The sequence below is a fragment of the Oncorhynchus mykiss genome, chromosome 17 (assembly GCF_013265735.2).
Source record: "Oncorhynchus mykiss isolate Arlee chromosome 17, USDA_OmykA_1.1, whole genome shotgun sequence".
Classification (NCBI taxonomy): domain Eukaryota; kingdom Metazoa; phylum Chordata; class Actinopteri; order Salmoniformes; family Salmonidae; genus Oncorhynchus; species Oncorhynchus mykiss.
Genome location: NC_048581.1, coordinates 34,922,374 through 34,949,593, shown reverse-complemented (window position 1 = coordinate 34,949,593; position 27,220 = coordinate 34,922,374). Strand labels below are relative to the sequence as shown.

The 27,220-nt window shown below is 42.3% G+C and overlaps 1 protein-coding gene across 2 annotated transcripts; it reads right to left on the bottom strand.

Annotated features, from left to right (window-relative positions):
• Positions 1 to 1,380: 1,380 nt before the first annotated feature.
• LOC110493797 (atlastin-2) lies at positions 1,381 to 25,912 on the bottom strand. 2 transcript variants are annotated; one of them, XM_021568286.2, is made up of 14 exons: positions 25,757 to 25,912; positions 15,863 to 16,146; positions 12,654 to 12,788; positions 12,192 to 12,296; positions 11,744 to 11,794; positions 11,121 to 11,177; positions 10,814 to 10,906; positions 10,210 to 10,348; positions 9,307 to 9,434; positions 8,794 to 8,850; positions 8,173 to 8,244; positions 3,875 to 4,306; positions 3,190 to 3,204; positions 1,381 to 3,076 (listed from the first exon to the last, which is right to left on the bottom strand). In XM_021568286.2, exons 1-14 carry the CDS (start codon positions 25,827 to 25,829, stop codon positions 2,966 to 2,968), a joined length of 1,752 nt encoding a protein of 583 aa, XP_021423961.1. In that variant the 5' UTR covers positions 25,830 to 25,912; the 3' UTR covers positions 1,381 to 2,965. The 2 variants fall into 2 exon arrangements, with proteins under 2 accessions (XP_021423961.1, XP_021423962.1); XM_021568287.2 differs by lacking the exon at positions 3,190 to 3,204.
• Between the last annotated feature and the right edge of the window lie 1,308 nt (positions 25,913 to 27,220).

Sequence of the window (27,220 nt, the reverse complement as noted above, 5' to 3'; positions counted from 1 at the left end):
CAATTAGTCATGAGGCATGGTCCTAGGGCTCAGGTCCTCTAGGAGGAGAGGGAGAATTAGAGGTCCTGGCAGTTCTGTGCAGACTTATGCTACTTTTTTGTTAGCTTTGCGACAGTATCAAAAATACATTTTGGATTGTTTTTATTGTCAATTAGGTTAGAAAAATAGGTTGATCGAGCAGCAGTGAGGGTTCTTCGATATTGCACGGTACCGTCTTTCCAAGCTAGTCGGAAGACTTCCGGTTTGGCATCATTTCCGTTCCAATTTTCTGGAAGCTTGATTCCGGGCTCAAGTATTTTCTGTATACCAGGGAGCTCATGTCTTGTGACAAATGTTGGTTTTTAGGGGTGCGACTGCATCTAGGGTATTACACAAGGTTCAATTTAGATCCTCAGGTGGTTAACCGATTTTTGTAATCTGACATCCTTGGGTAGATGGAGTCTGGAAGGATATCTAGGAATCTTTGGTTGTCTGAGAATTTATAGCGCTGCTTTGGATAAATCCTTGGTTGGGGTCTGAGCAGATGATTTGTTTGCGATTGCATACGTATTAAAATGGTGGTCCGATAGTCCAGGATTATTAGGAAAAAACATTTAGATCCACAGGACACAACTAAATCCAGGGAATCACTGTGGCAATGTGTAGGTCCGGAGACATGTTGGACAAACGCAGAGTCGATGATGGCTCTGAAAGCCTTTTGGAGTAAGTCTGTGGACTTCCCCATCGGAATATAGAAGTCACCAAAAATGGGATTATCTGCCATGACTACATATCCCGATAGGAATTCAAACAACTCAGTCAGGAACGCTGTATACGGCCCAGGAGGCCCATAAACAGTAGCTATAATTTGTTATAAATGTTAGCAACACCTCTGCTTTTGCAGGATATGGTCACTCGTGTAACCAGGAGAGACCTCATTTAACACAATCAATTCATCAGGCTTGAGCCATGTTTCAGTCAGGCCAATCACATCAAGGTTATGATCAGTGATTAGTTCAGTGGCTATGACTGCCTTGGAAGTGAGGGATCTAACATTAAGTAGCCCTATTTTGAGATGCGAGATATCACAATCTCTTTCAATAATGACAGAAATGGATAAAAATGCATAAAAAAAACTTGATAAAGTTAATTTGAAGAAGTAGTTCACTACATCCCAAACTACTGCTTGATAAATTATCTAAATCTAAAAGTTCTAATTGCAAGAACAGATCATGCTGGAGTCAGATGTTAAGTGTAATTTTGCCTATTAAAACAAAAACGGTTCCAAATGATAATTAGGCAGGTCTGACGCCAAAAAAGGAAATTGCCTACTTCACCTATATTTTATTTCCTTTAGCAAAAAAAAAGGGCCTCCGTTTGTACAAACAAACCAATCAAGCATTACTTCATATACTGTAGTGTTTTAATCTCGTCTTGAAAAATAAATTAACGATAATAACTTTAAACTGCAACAGAAGAAAATCAAGTTTACAAACATTCTTTGCCAGCAGGGGTGGAATTGCAGTGCTCAATGTAGATTACTTTACAAAATGTATATAAAAAGAATTTATTGGACATACACAAATCACGAAAGCATTCATTTAAATACAGTAAACTGCACAGTGGCCTACCACGAAACCATTGTTCTCCCAGCTACAAAAAAGGTATAGAAAATGTATTTATATATGTATATTTCGTACACATGCCCCATTAGGGATGAGTAAAAAAAATAATAAAATAAAAAAAAAAACTGTACAAAACAGCACACATTGGCGGTAATGGTCTGGATGGAATAATTGCAACAGAAGAATAATAATTCTAATACTTCAATAGAAATACAAAATGATTCACCTTAAGAGCAGCTGGTTGAGAGATGTGGTGGGAGGTGGGAGAGTGACGCTGAACTAATAGGCAGGCTACAACTAGCTATACCGCGATCGGTGTGTAACTGTGTAGTCGCAAAACGCCAATGACAAGTGTTAGTGAAAGAGAGCAGTGGTTGTTCTTACATTGATTAATATCCATTCACTCAGACAAGTAGGAAGGAAAACGAGAAAGATCTTAGAGAAGACGAGGAGTACATTGTAGCTTAAATAGTCCTCTAAACGCTGCATGTCCCAGACAACCACTAATAAAACTACTGAGCTGTAAATTGGCCCCGCTTAAATAAAACTACCACAAAATGTCCTGTCACTATAACAATAAATCAGTTTCCATTGGCTGGAGGGGGGGGGGAAGATGCATCTCACAAGACATCCAATCAGCAGTCTGATCAAAGAAAAGGAGGCGGGCTCATCCTTCTCCACACTGCCAACCGCTCGTAATGCCACCTTCTCATTGGGTGCCCAAGTTAAGTGACGAGCGGCTAGGACCAATTACAGAGGGTAAAGCTGTAAACGTTGGTTCTACGGGCGAGTTGACACTTAATGTGGGCAGTGGGTCTCCCATTTACTCTAACTTTCCGTGCTGTGACAACGGCTCGCTCAGACAAGCAGAGACTTGACCACACTCAGCCTAATTTTATCCTCCATATAGTTAACGCCCAGAGGCTTCAACACCTGGGGAGAGAGACAAGAGTGGTGGGAAAGAAAATGAGAAGGAGGGGAAGACGTCAGATGAAAGGGAGGGGGAAAGGAGGATAAAACCAACAACTGGAGGTGGAGAGAAAGGAGCAAAGAAAGGAAAGCAAGCTTCATTTGTTTGTTCGTACATTCATCCATACCAAAAATGGAAATGGTGGCAGCTTATCATGAGAGCACACACACTCCCCGATGTCACCCTACCCACCCTAAACCCCACAACATATGAGAAATCAACCATGAAAGTGCCAACCTGTATTCCACATTTGTGGTGCAAACCAGGTATAAAATGCAGTTTTTAAATACTAAACCAGCATGGCATGGGGACCATGAGCTATCAAAAAAGAAAACATTTATATATGGTCCTAAAAATGGACACTGGAAACCAAGCGAAGGGGGGGCAGGTGCTAGTTTTTCTTCTTGACATTGTTGTTGGAGGCCAGTCTCGTTCTCTGGGCCGTTATCAAGGAATCCAACGAGACTCGACTCCTCGCCACCTCAAAGAGTTTGGAAAAGATCTGAAAACAAGGCAAGGGAAGTATTGTGGAACGTGTTAATGACATTAGTAGTGACGTTTGAAGTTATTTCTGCCTCAGAAAAGGAGCCCTTTTCCCCTCTGGCCACCTCTTACCTTTCGTGGCGTCCTCTGTGGCAAGCACAAAGTTTTAAAAAAAAGATAAAAAGAGGGAAGACTAATTAGTGGGGAAAGTAGTGAGGGAGGTGTCCCAATTATCTTTCCCTCCTTCCAAAGTGTGCACTTGCACCCTCCCTCTCATGGATTTAACAATGGTTGAAACTCCCTCAAGCCAACGCTTACACCAATACATTTATTTTAAATCCATGGCGGGCGCACACATCTGGAGAAAGGGTAAAGAATCAGGGTGCAACCAGAGAGACAAAGGCAGATAGGGAACAAGGAAAGGGAAGAGAGAGGCTGATGAGGAAAATAAACTTGATTTGGGAAGATTCTGGTTTGAGGGGGAGGAAAGAGAATCACATTCGGTCACATCCAAACAGGTTAGGAAAAGAACAGGACAAAGAGCTTGGGAGCAAACGCTCTCTGTAAAAGAGTAAGCAGGAGAGGGACATGGTGTGAGACAGGGAAAGGGAAGAGAGTGAGGGGGTAGAAAGAAAGAGCGAAAGGGAGGAAAAGAAAAGAGAAAGAGGCATACATTAAAAAGGGAGATAAGAGATGGTCAAATAGGAGTGAAAGAGCCCGAGCAAGAGAAACAGAACATGCATAATATTCTGACTGATCAAGAGATGTGCGGCAGTCATTTCTTCCCCCCCCCACCCTCCACTCCCGGGTCACCCACCTGCTCCCACAGGGTCTCGGCCACCTGGTCGATGACACTGCCCACCTCGCGGAACTCGCCGGAATACTTCACATAGGCCCAAAGGCAGAGCGCAGCCAGTGCCACGCCCATAATGAGATTACACACCGTGGCCACTGTGTTGATACCCAGGAAGCCCGTGACCAGCGACGCCACGTACATGGCGAACATGACGGCGAAGAGCGTGGCGGGCGTGCGCGCAGCGTAGAAGATGTTCTTGCCATCGTTGTGTTTGATGAAGTTAGTGAAGGCCTCGTCCAGCTCTGCTTCCAGCTGCTCCTGGTAGCACCGGCAGAAGTCCTCGCCGCCCATTTTCTTGACCGAGCGGAAGTGTTTGACCGCCACCTGCAGCAGGTTCGCGTGGCCGCACTCCAGTTGATCGGGGGCCATGTAGGGCTTGTCGCCTCCGCACACCTGGGAGAAAGGAGAGTTCGCCATGAGGGACCAACATACTGCAACTCATTTACTTATTGAATATTCAGTGTTTTATAAGCCCATATGGGCTGGGCATCTGACAGATGCAAGACAATTGAATGGCAATTAAATCACACGCAATTCCAATCGCAAGTCAACCCCTAGCCTCTAAGTCTAGACACGTCTCTTTGCCACTCAGATGTGGGATGAATACAATACCGGTCAAAAGTTCTAGAACACCTACGCACTCATTCAAGGGTTTGTTTATTTTGGATTATTTTCTACATTGTAGAATAATAGTGAAGATATCAAAACTATGAAATAACACATGGCATCGTGTAGTAACCAAAAAAGAAACAAATCAAAATATATATTTTTTATTCTTCAAAGTAGCCGCACTTTGCCTTGAGAGCTTTGCACACTCTTGGCATTCTTTCAAACAGCTTCACCTGGAATACTTTACCAACAGTCTTGAAGGAGTTCCCACATGTGCTGAGCACTTGTTGGCTGCTTTTCCTTTACTCTGCGGTCCAACTCATCCCAAACCATCTCAATTTGGTTGAGGTCTGGGGATTGTGGAGGCCAGGTCATGTGATGCAGCACTACATCACTCTCCTTCTTGGTAAAATAGCCATTACACAGCCTGGAGGTGTGTTGGGTCATTGTCCTGTTGAAAAACAAATGATAGCCCCACGAAGCGCAAACCAGATGGGATGGCGTATCGCTGCAGTAGCCATGCTGGTTAGGTGTGCCTTGAAATCTAAATTAAATCAGACAGTGTCACCAGCAAAGCAACCCCACACAACCTCCATGCTTTAAAGTGGGAAAAACATATGCAGAAATCATCCGTTCACCCACACCGCGTCTCAAAGACACGGCGGATGGAACCAAATCTCTCCAATTTGGACTCCAGACCAAAGTACAAATTTCCACAAGTCTAATATCCATTGCTCGTGTTTCTTGGCCCAAGCAAGTTCTTATTGGTGTCCTTTAGTGGTGGTTTCTATGCAGCAATTTGACCATGAAGGCCTGATTCAGTCTCCTCTGAACAGTTGATGCTAAGATTGGTCTGTTAATTGAACTCTGAAGGATTTATTTGGGGTGCAATAACTAATTAACTTATTCTCTGCAGCAGAGGTAACTCTGGGTCTTCCTTTCCTGTGGCGGTCCTCATGAGATCCAGTTTCATCATAGCGCTTGATGGTTGTTGCGACTGCAATTGAAGAAACTTTAAAAATTCTTGACATTTTCTGTATTGATTGACATTCATGTCTTAAAGTAATGAATGGACTGTCATTTATCTTTTCTTATTTTGGCTGTTCACCAAATGGGGCCATCTTCTGTATACCACTCCTACCTTGTCACATCACAACTGACTGACTCAAACTCATTAAGGAAAGAAATTCCAAATTAATTAACCTGTTGAGTGTAGGGGGGCAGTATTTTGATGAAAAACATACCCAAATGAAACTGCCTATTTCTCAGGCCCAGAATAAGCATATAATTGTCAGATTAGGATAGAAAACACTAAAGTTTCCAAAACTGTCAAAATATTGTCTGTGAGTATAACAGAACTGATATCGCAGGCGAACACACCGTTTTTCCTGAAAGTTCTGTTCCATTGCCTGCCTTCGCGCCATTTAAAGGGATATCAACCAGATTCCTTTTCCCATGGCTTCCCCATGGTGTGAACAGTCTTTAGACATAGTTTCAGGCTTTTATTTTGAAAAATGAGCGAGAAAGATCACATCGCGTCATTGTATGGCTGGGTGCCAGCAGCGTTTTGCATGTGCAACAGCTTGGAGCAGACATTTTCTCTCTCTCTCTCTCCCCTATGAAAGAAGCTACAGTTCCGGTTGAAATATTATCGATTATATATTGTAAAAATAACCCGAGGATTGATTATAAAAACGTTTGACATGTTTCTACGAACTTTACAGATACTTTTTGGAATTTTCATCTGCCCAGTCGTGACCGCTCGAGCCTGTGGATTTCTGAACATAACGCGCCAACCAAATGGAGGTATTTTGGATATAGAAATAATCTTTATGGAACAAAAGGAACATTTATTGTGTAACTGGGAGTCTCGTGAGTGCAAACATCCGAAGATCAAAGGTAAGCGATTCATTTTATTGCTTTTCTGACTTCCGTGACCAATCTACTTGGCTGCTAGCTGTTTCTAATGTTTTGTCTGCTAGCTGTTTCTAATGTTTTGTCTGCTGAGAGAGATGTCCTTACATAAACAGTTGGTATGCTTTCGCCAAAAAGCTTTTTTGAAATCTAACACGCCAGGTGGATGGATTAACAACAAGCTAAGCTGTGTTTTGCTATATTGCACTTGTGATTTCATGAAAATTTTATTTGAATTTGGCGCTCTGCAATTCAGCGGATGTTGACAAAAATGATCCCGTAACGGTGCATCAAGAAGGTGCATCAAGAAGTTAATTGAAAGGCATACCAGGGCTACCTCATGAAGCTGGTTGAGAGAATGCCAAGAGTGTGCAAAGCTGTCATCAAGGCAAAGGGTGGCTATGTGAAGAATCTCAAATATATTTGGATTTGTTTAACACTTTGGTTACTACGTTATTTCATAGTTTTGATGTCTTCACTATTATTCTACAATGTAGAAAATCTTTTTTTTTTTTAAAGCTTGAATGAGTAGGTGTTCTAAAAACTTTGACCGGTAGTGTACACTGAACTAAAATATAAAAAGCAACATGTGTTGGTCCCATGTTTCACGGAGCTGAAATAGAAGATCTCAGAAATGTTCCATACAAAGCTTATTTCGCTTAATTTCATGCACAAATTAGTTTACATCCCTGTTAGTGAGTGTTTCTCATTTGCCAAAATAATCCATCCACCTGACAGGCGTGGCATATCAAGAAGACGATTAAACGGCAATAATCTTTACACAGTTGCACCTTGTGCTGGGGACAATAAAAGGCCACTAAAATGTGCAGTTTGTCACAACAGCACCACATACATCTCAAGTTGAGGGAGCGTGCATTTGGCATGCTGAGTGCAGGAATGTCCACCAGAGCTGTTGCCAGTGAATTTCCTGGTTATTTCTCTACCATAAGCAGCCTCCAACATTGTTTTAGAGAATTTGGCAGTACGTTCAACCGTCCTCACAACCACAGACCACGTGTAACCACGCCAGCCCAGGACTTCCACATCCAGCTTCTTCACCTGTGGGAGAGTCAGACCAGCCACCCGAACAGCTGATGAAACTGAGGAGTAATTCTGTATGAAATAAAGTATTTTAATGGGGAAAAGCTCATTCTGATTGGCTGGGCCTAGCTCCCCGGTGGGTGGGCCTATGCCCTCGCAGTTCCACCCATGGCTGCGCCCCTGCCCAGTCATGTCAAATCTATAGATTAGGATCTAATGAGTTTATTTCATTTGACTGATTACCTTATGAACTGTAACTCAGTAAAATCATAAAAATTGTTGCATTTCTATTTTTGGTCAGTATAGATCAATACAGAAGAAACAACGTAAATGTGAACATCAGCACACCAGACTCCACAGGAGTGCTATACACGGGACTAAATCAACCTAATCCTTTCAGATCTACAAGGAGCCAGCGCATAGCTAGATGTAGGAGCTAGGAGGACACAACTTTGCTGAGAGCAAAAACAGAGCTGTTTCCGAGTTTATTTAGAGCCGTCTAATGAAGATTGATGGTTAAGTGGACAACAAAAAAACGAAACAAAAAAGCTTTTCGACTAAATCAATCTTGAGTAAAATGTAGCTAGTAACACACGCCACAACTCATCCGCACAGATGAAAACGCTTCGACTGCTTTTATTAGTCAGTCATATGCTAAATTGGATGCTCAAAACAGAAAGTAATTGTTCAATTACCTGCTCCATGCCTTTGTTGTAAATGTCTTTTGCTCCTGCAACAGCTGCGAGGTTGTTGGCTTCAGCCGTTGCCTAGGTGACAGCGGAAGAAAGAAGAGGGGAAAGCCGTCCTGAGATTAGGTTCCTTTGGTGCATCAACGTTCTCCTACATTCACATGAAATTCAACTCAAAGTTTTAAAGAGCCTATATGGAATACGTGTTGCCTCTGGAGGTATTCTTTAGCCAAACGGGCCCTCTAAATAGACAAATATTGGTCAGGAATGACTTCATAGGACAGAAATGGGCACAACTCCCCACACTCATGAGTACAAGCATATAGTTTGCTAATCTCTCATTGACTAAGTAACTTAAAATGGTATCAAAAGGCATCGGGATGCAATGAATGTTCATGGCACAATACATTTGGTCAACTACAAGTGAAAACATGAGAATGTTGTTTCAGGGCTATATTTACAACAACACTTTGCAACAGAAAACAAGCTTTCTAATTGGATAAATTCAGGTACTGCCGCCCCGTTTTACCCCCATCTCAAACTATTCTATTCCATTTTGTGCCTATTGAACACAATCCAGTTATTTGTTAGGGGAATGTATCATTGACTATCTGGAGAGTGAACTACCTGTAACATTGACTTGGGATGAGGCAGCTCCTCCCCTTGGTATATTTTCATGTATGCCTGTGCCGAAAAAAATAAATAAACAAGCAACATTTGTTTCAGAAGAAGAAAATTAATTGAGGAAAGGTATAGGAGGAAAAAAGGGTATATAAAAGTTGAGGTATAGAGTAAATAAAATGTTATTGGTAACATACACATATTTAGCAGATGTTATTGAGGTTGTAGTGAAATGCTTGAGTTCCTAGCTCCAACAGTGCAGTAGTATTCAACAATACACACCAATCGCAAAGTAAAAGAATGGAATTAAGAAATATATAACTATTAGAACGAGCGAATACAGTATCTACATGCATACTGTTTTACTCATTTTGTAAGCATTATTAAAGTGACCAGTGATTCCACGTCTATGTCCATGTCCATAGGGCAGCATCCTCTAAGGTGCAGGGTTGAGTAACTGGCCTGGCTAATGATGGCAAGGCATAAGCTCAGAAGGAATGCTTGAAACAATCAACTTACTTTAAAATACTGTACAAGGTCTCGGCACGTCACTTTGGATCCTCCGATTTCTTTCTCCACCAAGTTCTCCGGGGACAACAAGATTGGCACTAGGTTGACTAGCTCAGTCTTGAAATCGTCATCAATATCTAGAGGGGGAGACAAGTGGGGAAAATCATTCAAATCCAGACAGAAAATATTTACACAAGAAGCAATCTAATATCGCACAGTCAAACTCTGTCGTTTAGTTAACCATTCTGCGATTCTCACTGTTAATAAACATCGCACGGGCGTTTCAACACAACGGTTCTTTTATGTCATCATTTGATCTGATCAGTCAACGCCAATTTTTTTTCTAAAGTAATCTAGTATCATTTCTTATTAAAAGGTCTGGACATTTTCCTTTTAAAAACACCACCAGACCTTAAATGCAACTATATATAAAAGGCATATGTGTTGTTTTAGAACTTAGAAAAGGTGACCTTCGTATTGTAATAGATGGCATTTATGTAGCACTTTCCCTTTAAGATCCAAAAATACAAGTCTGCAGTGAACCATCTTCCCTAGGCACACCTGGATATCTGAGATGATTGATATAGCATTATGGTAATAGCTTCACCGTACCTTCTGATTGGCTAGGTAGACATTTGACCATAGTGATTAGACCCCATCCAATCACTTCAGACTGACAGGAGTGCCTTGGGGCTGGTTTATTTGGAATTGACAAGAGTTGGCTAGGGGGTACGTTGACTAAAGCCTGTTTTAACATGGGCAGCGCCATCAACTGTCAACACACTCAGAAGTAGAAGAGGAAATGGACTACTTAATAATAGAGACAGCCCTCAATGGCGCTGTTCATGCTCTCAGAGACAGGTGTGCAATCTTTCCACAAGGGTAATTGAGCAACCTTTTCCGACAGCGTACCTGTGAGTCTGCCATCAAAGTTGGGGTTGGTGGCCACCTTGAGGCCGGGGTGGGGCAGGAGGAAGCAGCCAATGTTCGAGAAGCAGGAATGGATGTGCTTCCTGACATTCTGCAGCTCCTCGTGCTGGTTCTGTTTCACCTGCACACAGTGGAGAGACCCTTGCTTATTCAAGTAAATGGTTGGACAAATATAGTTCGAATTGGCCTGGTCTCAGATCTGTCTGCGCTAAAAACCCTGACAAAGGCAGCATAGCTGTCAGAGTGTTGGCATCTATTCCTTCAGAACCCAAGTGTGCAGCCTTGAAGCTAGAATCACCTCTCCATGTGCTGTATAGCCTACTACTGGTCGTTGTCATGCCAATGTCAAGTGCTGTATAGCCTACTACTGGTCGTTGTCATGCCAATGTCAAGTGCTGTATAGCCTACTACTGGTCGTTGTCGTGCCAATGACCATAGGAGTTGGCAAGACTGCACAAACATAGGACACCAGGCTGTTTGAACAGCGGACGCAAAATTAGAACGCGTGTAAGTGCTTTAGTTCCTGAAATGTCAGATGTTAAAGCTCTTATTTTCTTAGAATGGAGCAAGTGAAAAAAATACGTACTTGTAATCTCTTCTCCAGGAAACTCTTCCCTCCCTCTAAGCCGTAAGAATGCTCGTAAGGGTAGCTCCAGTCTCTTATAAGAAACATTAAAGTCTGTTGTGGAAGTCAAGGAATAAATATTAAACAAGATACTACATGACTATTGATTTTTCACAAAATGTCAAGTAATGGCAGCCATATTGAATAAGACTCTAGAGATGCCCATTAGCTCCATCTCAATTACTTAAAAATCTCGTCATTATTATCCAATAAGAAAGGCATTGCATGCCGTTCATTCAGGAAAGGCAGCAGAGAAATACGATTATACCTGAAATGGTTTCTCGTAGATTTCTTCCAAGGCCAACCTCCCATATTCAGTAAAGAGCTAGGTAGGGGGAGAAACAAAAAGTCAGGCATAAAGCAGAGTAATACTCCACGTTCTTGTCAAAAAGGACAACAGTCAGTCGATCTATTAATAACAAGGAGCCGTCTTGTAGCGGACTGTTGCCGTCTAACAGGATAGTAACGTTAATAACACGCTTAATTTCAGAGTCGTCTGTTGAGTAGGTTTTAAAAGAGGCTACATATACACATACATATATAAATCACTTTTGCTTCTAGGGGTGCTCGAGTCAAAAGGGGTACAGTCACATTTCAAGTCTAAAATGTGACGTTCACTTAGCATTTCAAACGTCCATATCTTTAACAAGGGAGAAAGCAGCTATATACTTCCATACAAGCGCTCTAATTGTGACCCACTTAAGTACAATAGTTCCAACTGCATGGTTGATCATCAAAGGAACATCATGTAGACATTCCCCCCCCGGAGGGCTGTGATAACCTCAAAGTAAAGATCCTTTTCAAGTTGTTTGTGGAGTTCAACGTCCAAAGCAGTGTTGAAGATTGGATTGTTCTGGAAGGGGGACTTAACAAACATGGACACACACAAACCTGGAGATGTTGAAGGTCGTCTTCCTGCACATTCTGAGACAAGTTGTAAACCTAACCGGTGACAAAACATCAACCTGATGTCAACATAGATCACATTTTCAATCACTGTTTTGCATGAATTGAAAAGTTGGTACAGGGAAAGTCTGGTATTCAATTACAGTCTAGAACTAGCACATGACAGTATAACTTCAACTGTTTATTTAGCATGCAATAACATGCACCAAGTCTCGGGGAAAAAAGCCAATTTTTCAATCCAGATACTTACTGGTGAAAAGGGGGATAGGTAGAGTGGCATTCCTCATCCAAACAGCCTAGAATCACCCAGTTTCCTACTATTATTTGTTCAATACTGGCAAATGAAACACACACACACATTGTAGATCTCCCCTACTACTTTGAGCAGTGAACACCTTAATATAAAAGGGTACACTGAGGGGGAGCGTCATACCTGTACAGAGCTGGTCATGGTGCTCAACGCAAACAGCGTCGCACAATCTTTGATGGTCGATTGGCTGTCGAAAGCCCCCTGTGTGTCGATTAGAAGAACAGCAACCTGCAGGGAAAGGATCAAATCAATGAATAAGTCGCATTCTTTACCAAAATCAAGGGGTATTAAATCAGTTGAATTAACCAATGGACAACTGGAAATCTTAAACCATGTTTTTTAAAGGGACATTGCACTCCAAAATCAAAGTTCGTAAATCTGTTTTGGAAATCCAGCTATATGCCGCAATCCAAAATGAATCAAGACAATAAACGGCATATCATTTCCACATTTTACTGGTGGTGTTTGATATGGACTCATCTTGATTGTTTTAGCGGTCTGAGAATATCAAACAAACTTGAATTTTGGAGTGCAAAGTCTTAACAAACGTGTGCCCATCCAAGGGAAAAGAGACTTTGTATTTACCTTGCTCCCGTCTGGCTTGTCCACCACAAACACCTCGCTCCAGGCCAGGATGCCCGTGGTCTCCCTCTCGCAGCCCCCCCGCCAGGTGAAGCCCGTCAGTGGCTCCTCGTGCCCACCCAGCCAGGAGCAAGATGTCTGAAAAGGACACATCAAAGCAGGAGATTGGCAATCATATGAGCCATGTAGCTACAGTACCACGACTCTCGTTGGCTGAAACGGTCCTCACAGGCCCTGCCCAGAAACAACCTCTAGCCATTTCCCCTAGACAATTAATGTAAACCTGAACGGTATAAGCGAGCAATATGGTCAAGGCCCTACCAAGCCTATTAGAGGGCAATAAATACTACCATCTACTACAGTACCTGCTTAGACCCATCAGATGTATTCCAGATATCCTTGAAGTTTCTAGAAGCTAGATATTTTTTCTCTGGACCCTACTCTCATATCGAACAACCCTAACCCAGGCCCTCCTGTTTGTTAGCATACCCGAGTGGCATATTGATGGCAATCCCCGCTCAAACCTTGAGGGCCACACACACACAAAAGCAGCCTTTATGCCTGGAATAAAGTTCTTGCAAAAGCGTGCCACAGTCCCAAGCATTGTGCGCCCCAAAAAAATCAGCTTTAAGCACAGCTCAAATGGATTACACTCACCCCCCCTAAACAAGTTATGAACAGCAAACAGGTTTAGCAAGTTGTGGCAGAAATCCTGATAAGTTTACTCCCTAAGCATCCAATGAATGGAGTGAATTAATTCCTCACAGCTCTTAGTTTCACTGATTGAAAAATATGAGGACAATGTTTTCCAACTCAAGATAAGTATCTCTGGTTGGTTGTGTGATTTAATCTAATGAGTTGTTTGAAGTCCATGTAAAAAAATGTTCTAGCAGGGCCAATAGTGTACTGAATTTCAAAGGACACTTCATGTTAGCAGATGTCCCAAAGCACCGCCAGGTAGCCCAAAGCACCGCCAGGTAGCCCAACAGGCAATATTTTCAATAAGTGATACTGGATCATTTCACAGCGCATCTGCAGAAAATAGCTCTTCAATGTGGCGAAACACCACAGGTCATAAAGCACTCAGACTCACAAAGTTCACCAGACATGTGACATGAGCTGTTCTCCAGTTCTCACAAGGGTTTGAAAATTGATTTTTTTCCGGTCGGGGCAAGTAGGCCAGAAGTCTACTGGTCAAGTGAATTTCTACTTGGAAATCTACTGGCGTCTATCTACAAAAGCATGAGTTTACTATCAACAACAAAAAACAGGCGAGAGTTCATGTTGAACCCTGCTTCATATTCTAGTATGTTCCAGACTGGCAGGATGAGGGCCACTGTGTTTGCATTCTAACCTGTGTATTTCCATACCTGGTGGGTCAGAGCAGGTGTGTGGTCAGTATAGGCTGCACACAAACACGCATGTGTCCACTTAATGTGTTGTGAAAAGTGTTTTAAATTGTATTTGCCTTAACTTCTTGAGGGCCGGGGGCAGTATTCGGAAATTCGGATGACTGACATACCCAAAGTAAACTGCCTTACTCAGGCCCAGAAGCGGTCTGTGATTATAATAGAACTGATATGGCAGGCGAAAACCCAAGGAGAATCAATCTTTTTTTTTTTTTAGGTGTCTGCCCATTCAAATCATTGTTATTGGGAGAATCAGATTGCGTGCCACTGTTTTCCAATGTTTTTCTATGGGAGACCTGATTTATTAGGGCCCAGACTGCAGTTCCTATGGCTTCCACTAGATGTCAACAGTTTAGAAATTGTTCTATGTTTCTCTTTTGAGAAATGAAGTAGGGCTGTTAATGGGATTTCCATACTAAGGAGGTTAATGTTGCTGGTCCCCAGGAAGAGTAGCTGGAATCCTTAATAAGGACTAATTCTACAACTTATTCTACATGTAACGATGTATGCCTATGTACATATACTACATAAGCCTGTGTGTATCCTCTCCTGGTTCTAGGTCACATGTATAACAGTCCTGGTTATACATGTAGGCCGTGTGTTGAGAGAAATTACATATTTACCTGATTTGTTTGATATTAATAGTTAGCAATTAATACTTATTAAATAAGAATTCATTTCTATCCTGTTAGTGTCTTTTTAAAAAAAATGTATTTTACACCCTTTTATCCCCAATTTCGTGGTATCCAATCGTTAGTGGTTACTGTCTTGTCTCGTCGCTACAACTCCTGAACGGGCATGGGAGAGACGAAGGTCGAAAGCCTTGCGTCCTCCGAAACACAACCCAACCAAGCCGCACTGCTTCGTAACACAGCGCGCATCGAACCCGGAAGCCAGCCGCACCAATGTGTCGGAGGAAACACCGTGCACCTGGCGACCTGGTTAGCGTGCACTGCGCCCGGCCCGCCACAGGAGTTGCTAGTGCGCGATGAGACAAGGATATCCCTACCAGCCAAACCCTCCCTAACCCGGACGACGCTAGGCCAATTGTGCGTCGCCCCACGGACCCCCACAGTCGCAGCCGGCTATTATTGCAATAATTAAATCAATATTAAATATAGATTGTTTGAAGAAATGACACTCGATTAGAATATTCCACCACAGTGTAGCTTTACATGTATAGTATGACAAGCTTTCATCTAGCCTCACCTTGTTGTACACTAAAATAAACACCGCATCTAGATTTTGACAGTAAGATGTCAATTTCACCAGTCACGTTGGCGGGTGGTCAGGGCTCCAGTGCGAGCGCTGGCACAGGCATAAAAGAAGGTCTAATTTACTTGAAACGAAAGTCTACGGAAGTGAGACTTTGTCCTTGTGTTTCTTGGCTATTTACATTGTTAGGTAGGTTGTTTTTCAAATGTTTGAATTTCAACTGTTAGGGAAGAGAAGACAACAGCTACTAGTCAGACTCAATCTCACAGGCAGAAAGTCACATTACCAAGGTAACCTGTGTACATTTGTCTCTATTTTTGGTTTTTAAAAAAACACAGGGTCACAAACATATGAAATATACCACATTACTTCTTACTAGTAATACATATGTTTTAGTAACATTACAAAGCACGCGCAGCCATTTTAATGGGTTGTGTCATTTCAGAGAAAAAATATTTTTGGCTGGTCAAACAAAATCTGGCTGGTAGATTTACCTGCCAGTGACTGGTGGACCAAAAAGTGAATTTTAGGCCCTGATTTTAGGCCCCTCATGTAGCCTGTACAAGGAAAGCCTGTGTATAACCTCACCTGGTTGTACATGAAGCGCAGCATGAAGTCCAGCAGGAAGGACTTGCCCTTGCGGAAGGCACCGGCCACCGACACAACCACCACGTTGAGGTCGCGCACATGCTCCTGCAGCAGGATGCGCTCCAGCGCCGCCTCGTCGAGCTCAAAGGCGTGGTCGTCCTCGTGAGCCACAACGATCTGGACCGGCCTGGCCGACAAGGCCTCTTCCTCATCTTCCTCCGACAACAGGACCTCCTCTTCCTCAGGGCTCATCTTATGAGGCACACCCTCCACCCCATGCTCACCTGGTAGAGATGTTTAGAATCATTAAAGGGAAGATCCTCAATTCATAGAGATTGTCCATCCTCAAATCAGAGTTTGTTAAACATTTTCAAACCTGAAAGTGGTTACTGGTTAGATAAAGTGTATATTGCACAGATACCTTCATGTGCCTACTAGTTCACCCACAATATAAATTCAACTGTGTTACTTTAACTTCATTTTCGGGGCATATTAATCCATTACGCCATCTTTTTCCACTCGTTCTGTGCGTGATTTCCTGCAAGACAGCAAGTCTGGGACCGGTTGGGTCGGAGGGTGAGGGCTAGGGCCATTTCCCCCAGAAATGTCCGGGAACTTGCAGGTGCCTTGGTGGAAGAGTGGGGTAACATCTCACAGCAAATAAATGCAGTTGACATTGAGAGGACGTTTGTGTTTTTGCTGAGTGTACACACACACACACTTTTTTCCCCAGAACATTAACTGTGTGTAGGTAGATGTGGAAAGATTGATACAAATGATTTGTTGCAAGTTGGGGGGGTTTCACGCCTGGCTTGGCTATTAGACAATTTTTAAAAGGTTCAAGTAAAGGTTGAATAGTGTTTACTGCGCCTGGGACATCCATGATTACACATTGTAACTATGCAATATACTGTTCAGCTAATGGCCCATCCTGCTATGCTTGTGAAAAACTAATACTTTTCCACATGTTAAAGATTCCAATTGATAGTATTTTTTTGCAACAATCGGCCCCAACATCAATTAGTACATTTGGGCACAGTCGATAGCATACTGGGCTTCGGACTAGAATGTTGAGGGTTCGAAACCCGCTCCCTGCCTATTTCAGTACATTATGTCATCTTAGAGTAAATATCCTGGATTGTTACTCCCATCTCATTCATCGTCCTCTTCCATGTGTCATTCTTCGCCTGAGTGGCTTGTTTGTGGGCGTGCTGGCAGGATGTACTGTTTTTTTTATTCTGTATATATGAATTACAAATCAGCCTTTACTTAAATCATGTTTCTAGTCTATTGCATAGTTACAATGTGTAATCATTGATGTCCCAGGCACAGTAAACACTGTTGAAGTGTATAATTGTAATACATACATGCAGACACAGCATCATTCAAAGAATGGAGTTTGATACTCCCGGTATTGGATATGGCTGAAACTTGCCAAACTTTATGACAAAAACAATATGCACAATCGTTTGTCTCTACATTAACTAACATTCCTCTCAATTGTACATTTTTTGCTTGACTCGTTATGACGTTATAATTACTTACATTTGCTTCCTCCGTAATGTTTTGTCAGCCATCTTTGCTGAAGAAAGTCACCATGGAAGGGTGGCTCGCATCAAATTTGTCATTGGAACCACTCGATATGATTGGATATATAAAAACCTTGGGACCCAAAAGCATAACGAGTGCGCCAACTCCCCCTTGCGGTGGTCTGGAGCAATGAAGCAGTGATGCTGGGTACCTCTAAGTCCCGTGGTGTGAGCTCGAAACTTTTAAAAGAAGGAACCCCTGTACTCTGCAGTGAACCCGATCAAGATGCCCGGATGTCAAAGGGTTTCGTTCTCAAAATGTTTGGAGTGTTAGCTAGCAGCGAGTTGGTGTCTGTCTGCTTCCTGTTTCTGTACGGTGTGGTTTAGACAGGTAGTCTATGGTCTGAGAGGTAGTCTACGCCAACTCCGATCACACCAGTAAGGTTCTTGAAAGAGATGAAAATAGTTTAATTTGTTGGAACCTTCTCTTTAAAACAGCAGAAACAGCAGACTGCAGTCATAACAATAATGGGTCCCAGTCATAAGTCACAAGTTTTGATGTCAAAAGTTTTTGAATTCAGACATGTCAGCATGCCAAAGCAACAACATTCAACTCAAATGATACAAGAGCAGTAATCATGAGTAGGCCTAAATGACAATTCATGATTCATTTGATGGATGCAATTCAATGAAGTTGAACTACAATATAGGCTGATGTTCTCTGAAGAGTTGAGCTACTCATTGGGTGAAACAGAGCTGGAAGAATACCGTCTGTACCACACACTCACTGAAACAGGAAACAAAAAACTAAGTGGCCGGAACTGGGTCGACAAGTTTGCGAATGGGTAAGAAACAAACACTGGTTAGAGCAGTTAGAACACACACACACCTAGCAGGCAGACTGTGCAGCCCTGCCAGCGCGACATCAACTCGGCCTCCCCAGCCCAATTGTTTCAATAATAAAGTCTGTGGGCTCTGGTTCGGTTCCCCCTGTCCTTTCAAGGACAGTTAGCCCATTGGGGGGGGGGGGGGCATAATGAGGGGCACACGCAGCCACCCTCATCACATTACAGTAGATGACACTGCAGTTAATCGCCAGCCAGTCAGGGAGAATGCAAGACAAATAAAGCCCCCGTCGTTTCAATAGGATCAACACAACGAGTGCGACATTTAAGGGGGTTTAAAGGCAAAGCAACCAGTCATGTGCTAATTGCTATGCTAATTGAACAACTTGATAGACATCTACACAACAAACAACTGTTCATATCCATGGCCTTGACTGACCATGACTGATGGGGGGGGATTTCACCACCATGACCGGACCCATTGTATATACTTAATATGGGCAATAAGGGTGCTTGACTGGGCACCTCAATGGGCATCTATTAGGCTTAAAATAAATACTAGTCTTAGACCAGGTCAATCAATCAAAACGCATAAGTCTCAGAGTCCCAGAGCACAGCAGGTAACATCGGGACAATTCCGACAAACCTAAACTTGGACTAAAAACCACATTCAATGGAGAATCCTGTGGCCGGAAAATGTCTGTAGAGGCATAGGCAGACTCCTAGCGCAGCACCAGAATGGGCATCCACAGCCGTGGAGGGTTCAAAGTGTTTACAGGCCTTCGTTCGTGACCAGCACTAGCTAAACGCACCTGGAGTCGCATTGTTACAACTGGAATGAACAGAAGCCCGAACACACGGCAGCCCTCCCGGAAACCTAATCTAGAGTAACGGCCAGAGGATGACCATTCACAATGTCTCAATCTGGCTAGGCTGCATTCCAAACTTGAAAGCCTACTCACTAGCCTCCGTCGCAGTCTACTCCACCTTCAGAGATCTGAAAGGACGGAATGGGTTTAGGCCTATGCCATAGCTGGCTGGGCAATATGGCTTTCAGATTATAAAGGGATTTGGAAGATGGACTGAAAAGGGTTAGCAGAGGGAAGGAGATTTGAGATGGGAGTCGACACAGTTTCATAAAACTGGTGAACCCATTGGTTCTAACAGTAGAACAAACCACCTATGAGGATAAAAGTGCCCTTGGCCAAATTAGAAGCTGAAGGTCAACGCTGCTGGGAGGAGCGAGTGATGAACGATTTGACTAAGTACAGGATGAGAGCGAGTTCTCATGGCTGAGGACGACTTTCTGCATTATTTAGAGCGCTTTAGTCATATACCAACGTGTCATCATGCCAAGCGTCAGGGGACCAGCCAAGATGGGTGACAAAAGAAGAGTCAACTAGAAGGTGCTTTTTTGAGCTCTCCTAGCGGTGCCGTTGAGGAACTACAGCAAGCACACTGGTTGTGTGGAACAACGCCTGCAGCCCCACCCTCACGCAATTACCGTTTACGCAACCCAAAAAACATCTCATTATAAATATCGCATTTTGGGTCAGGTGGGCATAATTTGAACGCTTGTTCTATTGCCAAGTTCTAAAATAAAAATCTTAGTTTTAGGCTTTCACAGGGCAGCTCAGAGAAACCGATCGTCATTTCAGTGCACATAGAAAGGAGCCATGCGCGCATTCAGTAGTGACAAGGGCAAGACAATAAATAGCTATAGAGTTACATTATTTGAACATACATCATATCGTTTTGATATTGCAGTATTATTTTTTGCACTAGTTGGCTGCATCTTCACCAAAACTCCAGTATACTTCCTTCATAGCTTATTGGGGCGGCAGGGTAGCCTAGTGGTTAGAGTGTTGGACTAGTAACCGGAAGGTTGCGAGTTCAAACCCCCGAGCTGACAAGGTACAAATCTGTCGTTCTGCCCCTGAACAGGCAGTTAACCCACTGTTCCCAGGCCGTCATTGAAAATAAGAATTTGTTCTTAACTGACTTGCCTGGTTAAATAAAGGTAAAATAAAAAAAATAAAATAAAAAATTGCCATCTTTTTAAATAGAGAACCAATTGGTTTCCAACATTTATTTCCATGACTGATTTTCTCATGGTTCCCTAGTCCCTCTGCAGCAGACATATGGTGATCAATAGCCTGTTTAGTAAGTCGCAATAAAAAAAATCACCGTATAGAATCTCAATACATATCGTATCGGCACAAAAGTATCACGATAATATCGTGAGGTCCCTGGCAATTCCCAGCCCTAGCATTCAGATGTGTTCTGTGGCAAATGTTCCTTACAAAAAACAAACTGAAAAACAAGCTCACTGTTCAGAACCACCCAGGGTATGACGCCGTGTCCTCATGTAACTATGCATCAAACATAGCGATCATAAACACTGACACTGTATATGACAAGTTTCATGATACGGAAATGTGACGTGCACATTTGGACTCTCGGGTGTTTGGCCGAAATGACATGTGGCATGTAGTATTATAGCCTAATCTTCAACATCTCATCTTTCAAAATACAGCTTTTACAGAATTTCCCTCAGACAACAAAACATTTGCAAAAGTCGCCCAAATAGTGGGAGGGACGGGAACAACTTGTCTCGTGCGGTGCTCAAGTTCAGAATGGCAGTCAGTCAAAACACACACAGTGCTTATGGTGAAAAAAAAATATGAAAAAAAGATCCGTCTCCAAATATGCAATTTTCAACCCCTATGCGGGTACGAGTGTAAAGGGTTAAGAGGGATTTGGAGAAGTCCAGGTGTTCTATTGGTCGGTGTAGATTAGGGACGTGCATCATTCCCCTTCAAGATGATTTGATATGCATCTAGATACATGGGCTCTGATACAGGAACGAGACGGTTTCATTTGAAATGATTCGGTGCGATTAGAGAAAAACCTAGTCGATGCACTAACACGTTCATTTTCCATTCAAATGTATTTTTGTTATTATTATTTAATTGGCTGCTGATGCAGCTCATGAGCTGAATCTGTGAGCTGACGTGTGTGTGTATAAATGATGTAGGTCTATGGTGTAAGTGTGCATCGTGAATTATGCATGATTATAGCGTATGAACCATCTAGGCACCTGATCTGAGCCATAAAAGGAGATTAGGCATCTACCACCACACTACCACTGTCAGATTAGGGGGAGCAATTTAGTATTTTTTTGTTGCTCCATTTTGGTTCTGAAATCCCCCACTAATTAACTTCTCATTTTTGCAGATTAAGTGTTTGAGCTAGTAGTGAATGAATATTTATCATTTACAAAAAAAGCTATGACATAGCCAATGAATATATAGCGCAACTTGGATTTTACCCCATCTCAAAATCAAATTGTTTAGACCGTTTGGAAGTTTAGTGAGCTTACTTTCTCGCCCTGCTGCTTTGGCTATGCAGAGTGCCTCGCAAAGTGATTGCTGTCTAAGTTATGAAGAAGGTCAACGTTACCCTGTATATCTAAAAATGACTATATACACAGATTGCTTAATGCAAAACTACCAAAACTTTGCTGATGGTGAACCTGAACAATCTAAATAAATTTAAGCCCTGTTCAGCAGGTAACTCATCTAGCTATAGGCTGCGTCTACAGTAGCTTACTACACAATGTTCAACAGAGCATAGATCATTTACATAGGTTGTCACTAAATATTGCGCAAGCCATTTTAGCATTAAATGCTGAAGATGTGCAAGATCAGGAACCGGCCAACTACTATACGTTGGTCAGCGTGCAAAACTGGGCACAGTTTGACTAGGCTACTGATCATCCCTGGGGTTGTTTGGCATGCAAAATTACTTTTAGATCAATGACTGTCAGCACAGTTACATGCTTAGTGCGATACTGAAGGAGAGGACCGATCAGTTATTACAAAACAGGAGGACTTTTCGGAAGGTAGAAAAGTAATGAGCAATAGAAAGTGAATCGGTTAATTATAACATTCAAAAATCGATTTTCTGATCAATGCATGCTACATTTGGATCGGTTTTGAGACCGATCCAAATGTCTTAGCGTAAACATTTGAATCAGTGAATCGTGACAAACCTAGTGTAGAGCGGGACTGGTTTTCTGAGCTTTGGAAGCGTGCCTCAAGCCCTTTATCCAAAGGGCATCAATCAAAACGCATCAACACCAGAGAGAGTTGTCAAGGTGGGGAGAAAAAGTACAGGAGGGATACAGTGGTGGCAGTAAACTCTAGGGTGCTGCGCAACTACTGAACAGCAGTCGTCGCCACAAATCTGAGAAATCCATAATCAAATACCATAAACATGAAGCAAGATATTGGGCAAGATGAGACCTATAACCCGTATTACATCTCAACATCAGAGAGAAAAAAGAAAAAAACGATCTAGGCTAGAGTTCAATGGCACTTCAGATGTGCTGGCATGACTCCCTGCCAACAGTCTAGAGGAATCAACCATTCTTAATATGTTAGCTATGACGTATTATTGGGACATCCCTACCCTAAAACACTAACCTTACCCACTTTAAAAGTTAAACGTCAATGGGGTAGGGACGCTAATCTGTTAATCCAAACGAAACCATGCCATAGGTCAAATGGAGCTAACCTAGGCCCTGAAATGTTGTTCACTTAGGCCAATGTTCTCTGGCTCACTTAAGCACTCTGTTCAGATGCATGCGAAGATACCAGTGTAGGCCAAAGTTGCAGACATTGCTCTCGTTCAGTTTTCTATTTTCCCTACTAATAGTTAAGGTTAGGATTATGAGAGGGGAAGCTGATCCTAGTCAATAAAATGCATTTATAGAGCCCTTTTTCCATCAGCCGATGTCACAAAGCACTGTACAGAAACCCAGCCTAAAACCTCAAACAGCAAGCAATGCAGATGTAAAAGCACGGTGGCTAGGAAAAACACCCTAAAAAGGCTGTTACATAGGAAGAAACCTAGAGCGGAACCAAGCTCTGAAGAGTGGCCAGTCCTCTTCTGGCTGTGCCGGGTGGAGATTATAACAGAACATGGCCAAGATGTTCAAACGTTCATAGATGACCAGCAGGGTCAGATAATAATCATAGGTTGTGCAACAGGTCAGCACCTTAGGAATAAATGTCAGTTGGCTTTTCATAGCTGATCATTCAGAGTTAGAGACAGCTGGGGCGGTAGAGAGAGAGTCCAAAACAGCAGGTCCAGGACAAGGTAGCACGTCAAGTCAACAGGTCAGGGTTACATAGCCGCAGGCAGAACAGTTGAAACTGGAGCAGTAGCATGACCAGGTGGACTGGGGACAGCAAGGAGTCATCAGGCCAGGTAGTCCTGAAGCATGGTCCTAAGGCTCAGGTCCTCAGAGAAAGAGAGAGAAAGCAAGCCATCCTAGAGCCAGAGATCTCTTCCGTCAGCAGTTGTCCACTGAGACAGCTGTGTCAGAGATACATGCCATGTTAGGATGATGACGGGACTCCCTTTTTAAGAGGCTGTGCCTTGCAGTGATGCAACTCACACACCTGGAACTCGCCTCAGTCAAGTACAATTTATTGCTAGTCAGTAGACAGTCTAAGCACACAAATTAAAGCATACTCTGTCATTACTGCAGGGGGGGTATGTTGGTTGAGAGAGTAAGCTAGGCTAAATGCCTACGCCAACTAAGCTAGCTAGCTCATAAAATGTTTGCCAATAGGTGCAAAAGCTTGGCCTAGGTCTTAAAGGTGGACATGGGGAGAAAATTGGATAGGACATTTTTATTGGACAGCCAGACAGAAGACTGTAGCCTCAAGTTGTCTATAGAAACGGGCTCCTGCCCTATGGTCCATCCTAGCGCAAGCCTCGGACAAGGCTTAGCCTACTTCTTAGACAGAGGCAAAAGATCCCAATAATAGCTTTGCTATTGCCATCCTCTTAATCTCCCATGCTTGGATGGATGGTCAGACAGTTCTCTCCTTGTAAAGGAACATTTCTATTCCTAACAATTCCATGAAGTTTTAATTCCTACACCTCTGACCTTGGCTCATTTCAAGAAGTCCAAATTAAGAAGTCCAAATTAGCAGAAACAATTTAAAGGGATACTTCAGGATTTTGGCAATGAGGCCCTTAATCTACTTCCCCAGAGTCAGATGAACTTTTGGATGCCATATATATTTTAAAATATATATATTTTCGTTTGAAGGAAGTCGCTATTACAATTACTAGCTAACATTATCACAATGACTGGAAGTCTATGGGTATCTGCTAGCAAACTAGCTAGTTAACATTGGCTCACAAAACTACCTCTAACTTCTTCATACTGGACACAGATAAAAATGGTATCCACGAGTTCATCAGACTATGGGGAAGTATCCGTTTAAAACATGAGCTCGAGCCCCCCCCCCCCCCCCCCCCCCCCCTCTCCTCCATTCAACCATGCAATCCCATGGTATGACTGGCTAGGTCAATGTTCGAAAACACACCATGTAGAATAGACCCTAGACTTGTGCAGCAAAGCAGCAGGAACAGCTGCTGCAAGTAAACACACTTGTTCTCTAGGGCTTAGTGGAAGCAGTGAAAGTGTAATGGCCTACTTCAATGCTTGTTTGTATGCAGTCAGTATCGAAACAGTTAATGATACAGTAGTTGGCAAGCTAAAGTATCACAAGTACGCACAGTATTCCAACATCATCGATGGTGAACTGGCTAGGCAAATTAGCTAGCTAATCCTCTTGGGAGGTTGCGTAAGAGAGAAGACCAGCAACTATAGCAGCTAACTAACGTCTAGCTGGCCAAATTAATTACAAGTAGGCAAGACAGTAGACTAACTGCAGTAGACTAACGTTAGAGCATAGGGTCCTTGGCCTCTTTACCTTCTAATAAACCGGTTAGCAAGCTATTCACCTAAATTAGCTTGATAGCTACACAAAACACTTATGCAACTCGTGTCATCCTGTACTTAGGCAGATCATTCATTTTAAACTAGGCAATAATACTAGCTAGCTAGCAGTCTCAACGTTTACAAGCTCACGATAGCTAACAGTAGTAGCTATCTAATAATGGCATTGACACCTGAAGAGTACCGTTAGCTTTGACATAAGGTAGATCATGCCTTCACATACTGCACAGTACCAATGTTGGCTAATGGGTAGATCGCTAGGTAACAAAACAATTAGATTAGCTGTATTTACTAAAACTAGCAAGTAAGACCAAAAAAATGGTCAGCCAGCTAACATCAATTAGCTAGCTAGCATTACAAAAAGAAACACCCAGCTTATTGTGTAGCGCTAACTTATTATTAACTGCTAGCTAGCTTTGACTTTGTTTGACCGAGACATTTTGGATATCATATTTAGTTTGACACAATCAAGACGTTAATGTTAATTCATTTTTTTTTCTCGCAAAATGTAAAGGTGATGTTGAATAGGAAACGAATAATGGGATGGGATGCTCTACACTGGAACTCGATAGCATTCCCTCGTCCATGACAACGTTAGCTCAGAATAAAAATAACAGGGCTATTGTCGTCAATCCCACAAAACAACCTAATTGTATTCATGTTTCCATATCATTTACTACCTAAGGACAAATAATACCTTCGCCGAAAATGCTGTTTTTGCAATTTTGCGGAGAGTGATTCCGATGCTGCAACCTGCTCTCCTCCGCCATCTTGACCCGTTGAAAATAATCAAATTCAGTTGACGTCAAAAAAAAAACAAAGCCCCCACTTGCCTTTATCAAGTTCAAACGATGAGGTTTTCCGCGGGGTCCTAAATGAATGAATGGACTATGTAGAAGCATTGTTTGCTCTTTGATTGAAAGCCTCAACCTTCTGATTGACTTTAGTATTTTTTTTATTATGGTCTGATAATGGACATTGTTCTTGCCATACAGACACACACACACACACACACACACACACACACACACACAAATGCCAAAACTAAATTTCAATATATTCAATTTATTAAATAACCTTTAATGAAAATCATGTTTTGATGTTCTATTTGATGTTTAGAGATCTAGGATGGTAATGAGTGATTATTGAGTTGCCCATGTGATCATGCCTTTTTCAGTTGCTGTCCCAATCACTGAACTATGTAGACTGTATATTTTTTGTAAATGGGAGAACAAAGTAATGACAATTTTCCCCCCACAGAATATACAGACAGACTGTAGAACGTAAAATAAAAATATACATAAATTAAACTCCATGTCATTTATCACCAACTCCACAGGTGTACAAAAACTGAAAGAGAAATAGGCTCACTATAATCCATTATTAGACATGGGCCGGTATTGTGAAGGTAGCGAGCCATCAATAATCTAGCGCATGTGAACCAATTTAACAACCTAAAGCATCATATTGATATAACTAGGCTACATTCATTTTCATCCCCTTAACTGTGGTACATAAAGCGAAGCAAGCAGGGGATTGTAATGTTATGTTTCACGCTTCACTGACTAGACACGTTAAAACAGTCAATGATGTAAATATTGACTCAGTGGTCTTCCCATATTGATCCAAAATGTTCATTTTTTTGTCACATTTAAATGGTTGATTAAAGGATTAAAACCTACAAAGTCAAGCGTGCATCTTCATGGACCATTGTTAGTTTGTGGGACGAGCTAAATGGAGGATGCCATGTGATGCAAATAAGTGGTGTTAGGAAAAGTCCTTGCAAATGCATTGGCCATTTCACTATCAAAGCACTCAGACCTTTTAGATAGAAGCCAATGTGTACATTTACATGCACACTAATAATTCGATACTAAACTGATTATGGCAGAAAGCCAAGTATGGCATTAGTCATGTAAAAACCTCACTCTGCTCATCTTAATCGGCGTAAGGTCATAATCGAAGTAAGCATGCGCCGATTAAAAACACTTAGTTTTCTGAGAAATATTTCGAATTATTAGGACATGTAAACAGTTTAATCGACGTTCCAGCTGTGTATCTGATCTGCGCATGTGCACAACACTGTACGCGCGAGTGAAGTTAGTTCAGAAAAACTGAAAGTATGCATCTTATAAATAGTTTTCACATTCAAAGTAATAAC

Bases quoted from the DNA above. Each gene is read 5' to 3' on its own strand.
- LOC110493797 (XM_021568286.2), bottom strand. From the start codon at position 25,829: ATGGCGGAGGAGAGCAGGTTGCAGCATCGGAATCACTCTCCGCAAAAT. The intron at 11,178-11,743 runs GTTTGTGTGTGT...CCCCCTACCTAG, and splicing joins ACGACCTTCAACATCTCCAG to CTCTTTACTGAATATGGGAG. The intron at 9,435-10,209 runs GTACGCTGTCGG...CTCCCCCTCTAG, and splicing joins CTTTGATGGCAGACTCACAG to ATATTGATGACGATTTCAAG.